The 12,217-nt window shown below is 45.4% G+C and overlaps 1 protein-coding gene across 11 annotated transcripts in view; it reads right to left on the minus strand.

Moving 5' to 3' along the window:
• LOC146193939 (mediator of RNA polymerase II transcription subunit 25-like) overlaps window positions 1-12,217 on the minus strand; it is a 95,327-nt gene that overhangs the window by 64,164 nt on the left and 18,946 nt on the right. For all 11 annotated transcript variants that reach the window (XM_084602889.1, XM_084602890.1, XM_084602892.1 and 8 more), the window contains exons 8-10: window positions 5,932-6,117; window positions 4,936-5,060; window positions 1,113-1,194 (exon numbers count right to left, since the gene is read on the minus strand). In XM_084602889.1, coding sequence (XP_084459015.1) covers window positions 1,113-1,194; window positions 4,936-5,060; window positions 5,932-6,117 — 393 coding nt within the window. The remainder of the gene's footprint in view (window positions 1-1,112; window positions 1,195-4,935; window positions 5,061-5,931; window positions 6,118-12,217) is intronic.

The raw sequence follows: 12,217 nt of genomic DNA on the forward strand, positions 1-12,217 counted from the left end.
AATTCATTATATGCACGGGAGGCATCCATACAGCTTGCTCCTAACAAAGGGTCAAGAGAAGTGGCACCTTGGAGAAAGTCAAGAAACAGCTGCAAACAGTGATGCAAAAAGAAAAAGACATCTTAACAGCACTCTCAAGGTGGCAGAAATTGCAAAACTTAATTGCTTATCACTTCAGCTCACCTTTAACACCTCATCAAAACTTTCCTGTGTGCTGCTCCATTTCTCTATATACCACTTATACTGCAGAATCTCAAGCACATGGCCACTGCTGATACCAATTTCAGGAACATAGAGTACACTGGTTCGATCCCGACCGCCAGCAGCTGCGTTTCGATGGAGGCGAAAGAAAGAGGCGTCCGTGTGCTGTGCGATGTCAAGTTAAAGATCCCCAGGAGGTCAAAATTATTCTGAAGCCCTCCACTACGGCACCCCTTCCTCTCTTTCCACCTTTACTCCCACCTTCCCTTATGGTGCTGTTCAGGTGTCCACAAAACAAGTGTGACAGATACTGCACCTTTCCCTTCCTGTGAACCAGCTATTATTCTTATTATTATTTGAATTCACAGAATTCCATTTTCATAGTGCCCTGTTTATCGTGTGCAGAATTGAGGGTGTTCCGAAGGTTCTCCTCTGCTACTATGGATTACACAAGCATGCTAGCTGTGACTGCACCATCAAGCAGCAGGCGCTGGCCGCACATAATCTGGTGCATGGGCACATGCTACATGGTACACATTATGAACAACGGGTGGTGGCGTTTGGCGGTGCTGCAATCATATGTCACACAGTATGTGCTGTCTGCAGTGAGAGGTGGCAGGAATAAGTCCTGTCAACCAGTAAAAAAAAAAAAAAAAAAAAAAAAAGAAAGAAAGAAAAAAGAAATGGCACGAGTACAACTCTTGTGTTCCTTGCTCCTGCTTAAATTTAAGATTTTGACCGTTTTGTATGACGTGAATATTTTTCCGTGATCTGATGAGATTCATCTAATTGAGGTTCTACAGGCAGTATGACAATTTGTACCACACAGCGCCATGCCTCTTCAGCAGGAATTACAGCGATACAGTAAGTGTGAGTTTGCACAAGTGGTGACGCAAGCGAGTTGCGCTCACCGATGGTGACTGGAGACCGATTCTGCGTGGTCCGGTTCATGGCATCCGGGATGGACCTCAGAGTGACATTGGGAGGATTGGGCTGCAGGAGAGAGAGAGACATTCAACCATGTCCTTCAGCTGGTTGGACTGAACATTCACATTCCCCTACCTGAATTAAGCATTGAATTAAGTACTTATTTAGTGCTTATCATGTCAAAGGCATGAACCCAACCTTTCCTTTCACAAGGCAAACAAAAAAGCCAACTGTGCCTACACACTTTGATTATACAGCACACTCGGTTAACTTACAAAGCTGTTACAGACAAAGGCTTCACAGGCTCTTTCATAACAACTTACTTTGAAACAAAAACACGGCGAAATTGATGGATTGTTTTCGCCCACAAGTTGTAAATTACTGTGGCTAAAAAATATTTAAAATTTTAAGTGGTATCTGTTTATTCTTTTTATTTCATGAATGTTACATTTTTTTGGTGTATAAAACCAGTCCTTCCTGAATAAAAATTCAGCTGGTAGTCAGCGCTGAGTAGTCTCACTTCTACCCTGCTTGTCTGCGTTGTTCACGCCATTAAACCATGTCTCATTTGGACGCAAACCAACTGGCCAAGTTTTCTGTCCTTCAGAAACACTGTCTCGTTAAGAATGGAAAGCCTCGCGAAAAAATATCAGGAATGAATCAGGAAGGTATATAATTGGCCAATGTGCTATCTGTCAAACAAAATACAGACAGGATAATCCTAACACAAATTCAAGGAGAACTATCAGCCACCGGAGAAAAAGAAACAAATGCATGCACAGTCCTAATAGTCACTGTCAGAACGAACTGCAACAGGCGCACTTCTGGAAGTTCCCTGACTGTTTCTTGAAACTCTCTATGTGATTCATCCGGTGCACCACAAAGCATTCACTTGTTGTAAAGTGGAAGTTGCAGTATATTGCCACGGCCGAGATTTTGCAAGAAGGCAAAATATGAATTAGGAGTGTGTGAATATTAAACATTTCAACTACGAATCAAATATGTTTGCTATATGATTTGTATTCGAAAAACCAACATTCGAAGCTCCGAGAAAATTACGTTTGCTGCAGTTTCCTTACACTGCATGCTTCACCACAATACCTTGCTGTGCAGTGAAGCATCCTGAAGCCACATTGGGGCAATTTTGTGAATAAGGCCTTTTTAACAGTGTGTGGAGAGCAAAGCATTTGACGAAACATTAAAAAAACATCATTCTTGCTATGGATTCTTTTCAAATGCAGACATCCATTGCGCAGGTGTTCATCAGATAAAATTACTGCGATTCAAATAGTTTTTAGCAGTTTTTTTAAGCCCATTTGATAACGAGTTTTCAGGTAATTAGGACACTTTCCTGCCCCTTGAAGGTTAAATTGACAAGAATTTACTGCATTCAGCCACGATATGACAACTGCATCTGGTTTTACGCAGGTCCTTCCTGTACAAAACCTCGTATACAGAATCCTGTATAAAATTTACATTGGAGTAACGAATTTGTTTCCAAATGCTTACCATGTGAATTTTGAAATAACCAAGATAAACAGTGCTTGTCATATTTTAATTTCCCATCTTTCTTTTTTTTCACTAGTCAGATGTTCGATATTCGAAGCCATTTTCTTTCCATATTCGTAATCGGTTCATATTGAAAAATTTCAATATTCGCATGCCCTTAAAAGTGATGTAAAGCCCCTTCTATCATGTTGAATGAGCACGGGGATTTGACTGGTGTAGGTAAAAAGGAGAGTCTAGTCTGAAGGTCGTATATAAGGGATTAAAAATATGTCCTCAATAATTATTTGAACGAATAAGTAAAAAGATGACTGCCTTGCACTTGGCTGACGGCAAAGATAACTACAGTCAAACCTGGCTACAAATTTCTCTGCACAACGAACCATTTTTGTGGCGTGTTTCTGCTTCAAAAAGATGTTTGCTAACCGAGGCTGGGTTTTAAAATGTATTTGACAGTAAAATAAACATATCTGTGCCCTTCCGTAGGCGGACGCTGCTTTGTTTCACTGAACACTTCCACTGGAATCGATATGCGCTTACTAACACCTGTGACGATGTTGTGATGCAACGGCAGTCATGGCAAAATATTAATAATAATAATAATAAAGGAGAAGAAGCAGCTAATCAAATTCTTCGTAAATAAAAGATGTTTTGGAGTGCACAGTGCAACCTGACCGCGTTCTTGGGCTCATTTCATGTCAACCAATTTCGCTTCAATTAAATTTTTCATGTGCCCCGTTGGTTTCATTGCAGGGAGGCTTAACTGTACTATATGGTGGCCCCGTACCACTACCAGCTGAAAAGATATGCAATGTCTCCGTACACACACACACACACATATATATATATATATATATATATATAAATATACAGTCGAACCCGGTTATATCGAACCTGGATATATCAAATTTTGGTTATATCGAACTCACGAAATGTCCCCTTCAAAATCCCATGTAAAAGTATAGGAAAGCCGCGTCACATATCGAACTCAATTTCACCAGTCGTTCGATATATCGAACTCCGCACCACGCACTGGAAAGTGTGCCTTCCCCGAAGGCGAACGTATCACCCTTGGCCGTTTGCCGCGTGACGTTTTCAAGCCACGCGCGGAAGAAATGAGAGGGGACAGTTCGGCGACGGTTGGTCTGGGCAGCGCCGCGCCCATTCCCCAAAGGCGCGCGCATATGCAGTTGTTTCCCGCGCGCCAACACATGGCGTTTACAAGCCATGTGCGTGGGTGTGCCCATTCTTTTGCCAAGCTATCTCTCTCCTTCAGTACGCGCAACGCATGCGCCAAACCAGCTCAGCTGGTTTTCAGACAGACGTCGGACGCTTTCTCCGGCGTGTGCTGCGAACCCTCTGCGTGCGGCAGCGTGGCGGCTGATGTGGCTATGGCACCTGCGGATTTTAAGAAGCGGCAGCTCTCTCTGTTATTTTTTTTGTTTGCTTGTCTTTGCGAGAGTCATTCTTTCTTATCGTTGTGCTGTACGCGCGGCGTAGCGTAAGATATGGCGGCTGCGGACGTTAAGAAGCAGCAGGGTTTCTTTTTTTTTTTTTTTGCGGGGATGTTTATTATTATCATTTTTTTTTATCGTTTATCCTTGCATTTATGAATCAGCGAAAGCACACCGTCAGCTGCTGCGATCATGACGCCCACCCCAAGCGCGGCGTGATAAATCGAACTAGACTTGTGCAATCAAGCCATCACGGGCACTCTGCCAAGTTCGCTCCCCGCCACCGCAGGAGCTATCAAAAGATAAACGTGCCCTGACGTTATCGCTGCGCAGCATCTTGGCACGCTGCCAATGAGCTGTGGATGAGACAACCGAAACAGACTGACGCGCGCCATCGACATGCAAGCGAAAATGCTCGCGATTTCTTCCGCCGCGGCAACACAGAAACCTTGTTTTGAGCTGCAGCGGTGGCTCGAGCGGCGAGAGGGGCGCAGTTCCAACAAGTTTGAAGGTTTTCGCTCTGTCGCTGCCGGTCGTCGCTGATATCGCTCAGTCACTTGCATGTGAGCGAGCTGGCCTTAACGCATTTTTTTTTTTTTCAAATTCTCGGGTGCAAAAGTGGAGGGTGGGTTTATTATGAGAGTGGGTTGATTACGCGACAAATACGGTATCATTTTTTCGCATCGTAAGTACCTTCACAAGCCGATTTCTGTATATCGAATTATCGATATATCGAACTATTTCGCGATCCCCTTCGAGTTCGATATATCCGGGCTCGACTGTATTTTAATGTTTTAGAGACCAAGAACTAATGGGTACCACACGGACAGGCAGAGGGAGTACATGCCTGGTTGATGGCTGCCAGGTGTGGTGGGGCGGGTGGGGTCGGGATGCCAGACCGGCTGCCAGGCTGGTTCTGGAAAGGCAGCTGGGGCTGTTGGGGGGAGCCACCCATTGTGCTCATGGGCGACGCTACGTAAGGACAACAGCAGCATGTCAGGGGTCAACAGACACCCAGAGCCACATAACCTCACCAGAGCAAAGTGGCATCTCACACGGCAAAAGTTACACCCACAGCACAGAAGTACAAGCCGCATTCTTGTCTTCCCTTTCTCTCTGCCATCATTAAGAAAGAATGGGGCAAGCTGTTCATGCATGCAACAAGTAGGCAGGCCACACACTGAACAACTGAAACTCCAAAATCACAAAGGCTGAGTAAAAGTTAATGTTACTTCTAACATGCCTCATGACAGTCTAGAAACACCAGAGCTAGCAACAGTGCTTTCATTGGAGAACACTAAAGCAGTTTTTTAGCAGCTCCTGTCAAACACTACCATAACAGGAAATAAACACTCGACCAATTTGCACACACATCTGCAAATAAAGCAGTGCTAATAAAGAAAGTCGGGGCTGTGCAAATATTCAATGTTTCAAACATCGAAGTTCACAATGTAATATTCAATTCAACCTTGAAAGCAAATACTAATATACTTAAATACCTCTTATATCTACACAGTAAACCAACATAACAAACGGAAGCTTTTGGAAGGAAGCACACCACACAGGATAACACCTAGGTCATGCATTAAAGTGTGCTGTAGAGTCCAAAGTGGTTGAAAATTCCCTAAAATGAATTACAATTAAACCACAAAATAATTATGTAGGGCAAATTTCTTATTGACCCTTCCACGCTATCTACTAGTCCTCCGGTTGACTTGAGCAGCAGACACACTGTCTGAGAGGGGTAGTTGTCCCGTGATCATGCTCAACAAGTTCTCTGACTGCAGACACCATAATTACACCCTCAACTGAGCCAGGGCAGGAGCTAGGTAGGCCATCTCACCCTGAGAGGTGGGTTGCTTGAACATCTTGGCCTCTCGGGGATTTGGGGGTGATCCCCCGGCAGGCCGCTTCTGGCCGACCCCCGCGGGCGTTGTTGCGGGACTTCGAGGATTGAGAGGAGCTGACGGAGAGGGCGTCGGCTCCACCTTAACCTCGGACACCGCAATGGGCGGGCTCACTGGGCGCTCTGCGTGTTGAGCACATGAACATTGACCCAGCTGAAAGCCGGAGCCAGCACACACTGACCCACGTTTCTTTCTGAACAGCCAAAGCTATGCAAGAAAAAAGTGCAATGCATTAAAACAGACAGTCGGGTTAGGGGGAGCTCGCAAGTGAACTATTTAAAAAGCAGTAGCTGTCAAAGACCTTTTCTCCCCAGCTTACAGCCCTACTGCGGTGGCGCAGTGGTTACGACACACGACTACTCTACCAGTGTACCTCGGCTTGAACCCGACCGCCAAAAACTGCATTTCGATGGAGGTGGAACATAGCGGTGTTCATGTGCTGTGCGATGTCAGTGCACGTCTTTCATAGCCTGAGTCGCTTCGGGAAGTTAAACCCCATAAACCAACCAACCAACAAAACCATCTACAGTTTACAGCATTTAAAGAGAGTTATAGCATAGTGTGATCAACAGTTCACTGTGCGATCCACTTCTGGGGGGTGCCACTGCAAATGCGCAGGTCACCTAGAAGGCACCAACATGACACCACATGCTAGGTGACTGCTAACATATCTGTCGTGCAAGGACCAATCAGAGCAAGTGCTAACAGCGACTGTTAGCAGATTGGTGATCACGATATGATGTAGCTCTCTATTGGCGGTGCAGTTCGGTACCCCCAAAAAACTCCCCCTGTTCATATGTCGGCACAAGAGCCACACGGCACTGACCCACACAGGCCATGGTGCAAGCATTCCTCAGAACTGCACCACCTATGTCAACAAGGTGGTAGATACGGACCACTTGAGCCTCAACCTTTGTTGATGTTGTGACTATTGCTCTTGCTTTTTCATCCAGTGAAGGGCAAACGATGCGACACCTTCCATTTCTCTCAGAATATGCATTAATACGGTTGCATTTTGATACTCCCCTGTCTGGCCTAATTTTATTTAGGTGTACAGGTGCATTAATGCAGTCCCCGAACTTTGTCAGAAAGACCAACATGGCCTCCAGTGGGGCCTCAACTACAAGCATAGGCCCAATCTCACTTGTAACAATAGAGAAGTAATGTACCTGAAAAGTCAAGGACAAAGCCACAGAGAAGAATGATAAGAAAAGCGCCAAGGGTAAGTGTTCCTTACACTATATACATCAACTCTCTGGTCCATTTCGTGCAGTTGGCTAATCGGAGCAATGTAAGCCAATTACAGATTACAGTCGAAGCCGGATATATTGAACTGGATAATTTGAGCTTTGCTTATATCGAGCTCGTGGAATATTCCCTTGAAAATCCCATGTAAAAATATAGAAAAGCTGTGTCGGATATCGAACTCCAATTTCCCCGGTCGTACGACATATCGAACTCTGTGCCATGTACTAGGTGCGCCTCCCCCAGAGATGATAGCATCACCCTCGGCCGTTTTCGAGCCACGCGACCACGCGCGGAAGGAATGAGAGAGAACAGTTCAGCGATGGCTGGTCTAGAGCAGCACCAAGCCCTTCCCCAAAAACACGCACATCTGCGGTGATTGTTTTTCGTGCGCCAGCACATGACGTTTGCCAGCCATATACATGAAGGAACGAGATGGAATCGGTTTGGCAATGGCCGGTACAAAGTAAGGGTGTGCTCTTTCTTCTGCCGAGCTTTCTTTCTCCCTTTCCTCTCTCTTTCCCGGTCTTCGTTCACAGCAGTACGCACTACACATGCACCGACAAGCCAGTCCAGCCAATAGCAGACAGAATGCCTGACACCTTCTCCAGTGTGTGTCGTGAACCCTCTGTGCGTGGCAGGTGATGTGCGATGTGCGTCTTGTGTCGTGACGTTGAACATGCGACGTAGCGTAAGCAATGGCTGCTGCAGACATTAAAAAGCAGAAGATGTTTTTTTTCTTGCGGGTGTCGTTTATCCTTGCATTTATGAATCAACGAAAGCATGCGGCCAGCTGCGATCATGATACAGGCTTTTAGCATTGTTCACTTCAAACGGCATTTGCAGCTACCACGCTTTCTAATGATGTTGTGGCAGTAAACTCCGCCCAGCACAAGCGCGGCATGGTAAATCAAACCAGGCTTGTGCAATCAAGCCATCACGGGCACTCAGCCAAGTTCACTTCCTGCCACCGCAGGAGCTAACATCAAAAGTATAGTCAAAAGATAAACATGGCACATCATTATCGCTGTGCAGTACCTTACCATGCTGCCAATAAATGAGTTGCTGACGCGACGGCCGAAACGGAGGGATGCACCACCGACTAACACTTTTCTTTTCTTTTATTTTTTTATTATTTTTTTTTTTCTCCAAATTCTCGGCGGCGAAAGTGGAGGGTGGGTTGATTATGCAACAAATATGATCGCAAGCGGCGTCTCAAGCTGATTTTCGTATATCGAATTATCGATATATCAAACTATTTTGTGATCCTCTTTGAGTTCGATATATCCGGGTTCAACTGTATTAACCTGTAGGTTGTGTGTCCTCAAAAAACAGCAATAAGCAGTGGATGCTTAGGTGATGGAGTTTCTTAGTGTTCACATGGCAGGCTGAGTATACAAAGAATCATCGTAATTAATTAATAATTGTTCAACTCTCTTGACCTTTTAATATGCATGCGATCAAAATTTCAGCTGCTATTAGCAACTTATGCAGTGTGCCCATTGCCTTTTGCAGCGCCCAAATATAATTTGCAACTTATGGATTCCGAGGGAAGGAAAGCGTAGCAGGGGGCGGCAGAAAGTTAGGTGGGCGGATGAGGTTAAGAAGTTCGCAGGGGTCAAGTGGATGCAGCTATCACAGAACCGGGTTAATTGGAGAAATATGGGAGAGGCCTTCGCCCTGCAGTGGTATAGTCAGGCTGATGATGATGATGATGAACATAATTGTTCCGAAAGTGTTACCAAAGCATTTTCAATGCTTACGTCTAGCCCTGGAGGCATCTGTCGAAAGACCACATGATGACAAAGGAGCGGCATGGTTTAAACTGACAGAAGCTTCCATCATACATAGGCTCCTTCCAGTGATACAAAGAGCCTTGAATGACCTCGAACCACTTCCAGGAACGGAATACATTAGGCTTCTGAAAAGCTCATGGCAAAAACTTCAAACACACCATGACAGCAGTTTTCACAAAGAGTGCCCCCTTCTTGCAAAACATTGTCAGAAACTTCGTTACAACAAATCAATGTCTCGAAAGATGAGGTCGTCATTTCAACCACACCGGAACAAAACACAAGCACTCACTGCTCTACATCAGTTAAGAGCTGACATAAGAAATAATAATAACAGTAACTGGTTCACAAGAAGGGAAAAGCGCAGTATCTATCACACTTGTTCCTCTGGGCACCTGAACTGTGTCGTAAGGAAAGGGAGGAAGGTGGGAGTGAAAGTGGAAAGAGAAAGAGGAGGCGAGTAAAGGGCTACGGAGTAATTTTGACCACCTGGGGATCTTTAACATGCAATGACATCGCACAGCCCACGGACGCCTCTTTGTTTCACCTCCATCGAAATGCAGCCACTCAGTTCAGTTCAGGCGTTCAGTCGTGTCCGACTCTTCGTGACCCTATGGACCATGTCACGCCACGCTTTCCGGTCTCTCACTATCTTCTTAACATCACATAGCTTCATCTGCAATGCCTCGAGAATGCCATCTAACCATCACGTTCGCTGCCTACCCCTTCTCCGGCGACCCTCAACCTTTCCCAACATCAAATCTTTCTCCAGCGACTCCTCTCTTCTCATCAGATGACCAAAGTAGCTGAGCTTTAATTTTAGAATTTGACCCTCCAATGAGCAGTCAGGGTTTATGGTCGACAATATCGACTGATTTGATCTTCTGGCAGTCCAAGGAACTCTTAAGAGTCTTCGCCAGCACCACAATTCAAACGCGTCAATTCTTCGGCGGTCAGCCTTTTTCACAGTCCAACTCTCGCATCCATACATCACAACTGGAAAGACCATAGCACGGGTTATACGGATCTTGGTTGGCAGACTAATGTCTCTGCTCTTTACTAGGCGGTCAAGGCTAACCATTGCTCTCTTTCCCAGAAGCAGGCGTCTCCTAATTTCATGGCTGCAGTCTCCTTCCGAGGTAATCTTGGCGCCCAAGAACAGAAAATCTGTCACAGCTTCCACTTCTTGTCCATTGATGCTCCAGGACTTGATAGGGCAAGACGCCATGATCTTTGTCTTTTTAATGTTCAGTTTAAGCCCAAACTTCTCACTCTCTTCTTGTACTCGCATCAGAAGTCTCTTGAGTTCCGCTTCACTTTCTGCCATTAAAGTGGTATCATCCGCATATCTAAGGTTGTTGATACGTTTTCCAGCAATCTTCACTCCAGCTGAAGACTCGTCCAGACCGACCTTCCTCATGATGCACTCTGCATATAGGTTAAATAGGCAGGGCGACAGTATGCAGCCTTGCCTCACCCCTTTCTCAATCGGAAACCAATCAGTAAGACCATGCCCAGTTCTGACTGTGGCCTCTTGCCCTTCATAAAGGTTCCTGAGGAGACAGATGAGGTGAATTGGAACTCCCATCTCTTGGAGAGCTTGCCACAATCTGCTGTGATCTACGCAGTCAAACGCTTTCGCATAATCAATAAAGCAGAAGTAAATGGGTTTCTGGGACTCTCTTGCTTTTTCCATGATCCAGCGAAGGTTGGCAATTTGGTCTCTAGTTCCTATGCCCTTGCGAAACTCAGCTTGCACGTCCGGAAGCTCCCGATCCACATACTGCTGCAGCCTACCTTGCAGGATTTTTAACATCACCTTGCTAGCATGCGAAATAAGCGCGATTGTGCGGTAGTTGGAACAATCTTTGGCACTGCCTTTCTTTGGAATGGGGATGTAAACTGACCTCCTCCAATCCTGTGGCCACTGCAGGGTTGTCCAAATCTTTTGACATAATGTATACAGTGTGTTAACAGCATCGTGGTTGAGGTTTTGAAGCAACTCAGCTGGAATACCATCAATTCCGCTAGCTTTGTTCTTAGCAAGGCTGGCTAAGGCCCATTCAACTTCACTCTTCAGGATGCCCGGCTCGAGATCAGTAATCACAACCGTCCTATGTTGGGTTTGCACATCCGGGTCCTTCTTGTACAGTTCTTCTGTGTATTCCTGCCACCTCTTCTTTATCTCTGAGGCTTCAGTGAGGTCCTTGCCTCGTTTGTCCTTTATCACGCCCAGCTTAGCACAGAAGCTTCCTTTGATATCTTTGATTGCTCTTGTGTTCCTTAATTGGCTGTTGTCCTCAACCGCTTGACACTGTATGTTCAGGAAGGCATTCTTATCTCTCCTTGCTATTTTCTGAAAATCCGCATTGAGAACCTTGTATCTTTCTCTTTCCCCCATACCATTTGCCATCCTCCTTTCCTCAGCTATTTGCAAAGCCTCTTCAGATAACCAGTTTGCTTTTTTGCATTTCTTTTGCTTTAGAACTACCTTAGTAGCAACTTCTTGTATTATATCACGAACATCAGTCCACATCTCTTCGGGCTCTTTGTCTTCTAGATCTAATTCTTGAAATCGATTCCTCACTTCCACAGCATATTCTAATGGAATCTGATCCAGATCATACCTGAAAGGCCTTCTAGTTTTCTGCGTTTTCCTCAATCGAAGCTTAATTTTGGCAACAAGAAGCTGATGATCGGTGCCACAATCGGCCCCAGGCCTTGTTTTTACTGCTTGTATAGCGCTTCTCCATCTCTGCCGGCAAATAATATAATCGATCTGATTCCTGTACAGACCGTCCGGTGAAATCCATGTGTACAGGCGCCTATTGTGCTGTTGAAAATGAGTATTCGCTATGGACAGGTTGTTTTCTTGACAGAACTCTACTAGCCTCTGCCCAGCTTCATTTGGCTCACCAAGACCGAACTTGCCTGTAATTCCGGATATTTCTTCACTCCCGACCTTAGCATTCCAGTCTCCTACGAGAAAAACGACGTCTGATGATGGGGTGCGGTCTAAAAGGCATTGTAGGTCCGCATAACAGCAGTGGTCGGTGCATAGACTTGGATAACTGTTATGTTGAAAGGGTGACCTTGGATCCGAAGTGAAATCATTCGGTCGTTTTTGGGGTTGTACCCTAGCACTGCTTTGCCCATTCTTCTGTTTACTATGAGAGCGACCCCA

The sequence above is a fragment of the Amblyomma maculatum genome, chromosome 4, assembly GCF_055883805.1.
Source record: "Amblyomma maculatum isolate TAMU_Amacu chromosome 4, ASM5588380v1, whole genome shotgun sequence".
In the NCBI taxonomy this organism is placed as follows: domain Eukaryota; kingdom Metazoa; phylum Arthropoda; class Arachnida; order Ixodida; family Ixodidae; genus Amblyomma; species Amblyomma maculatum.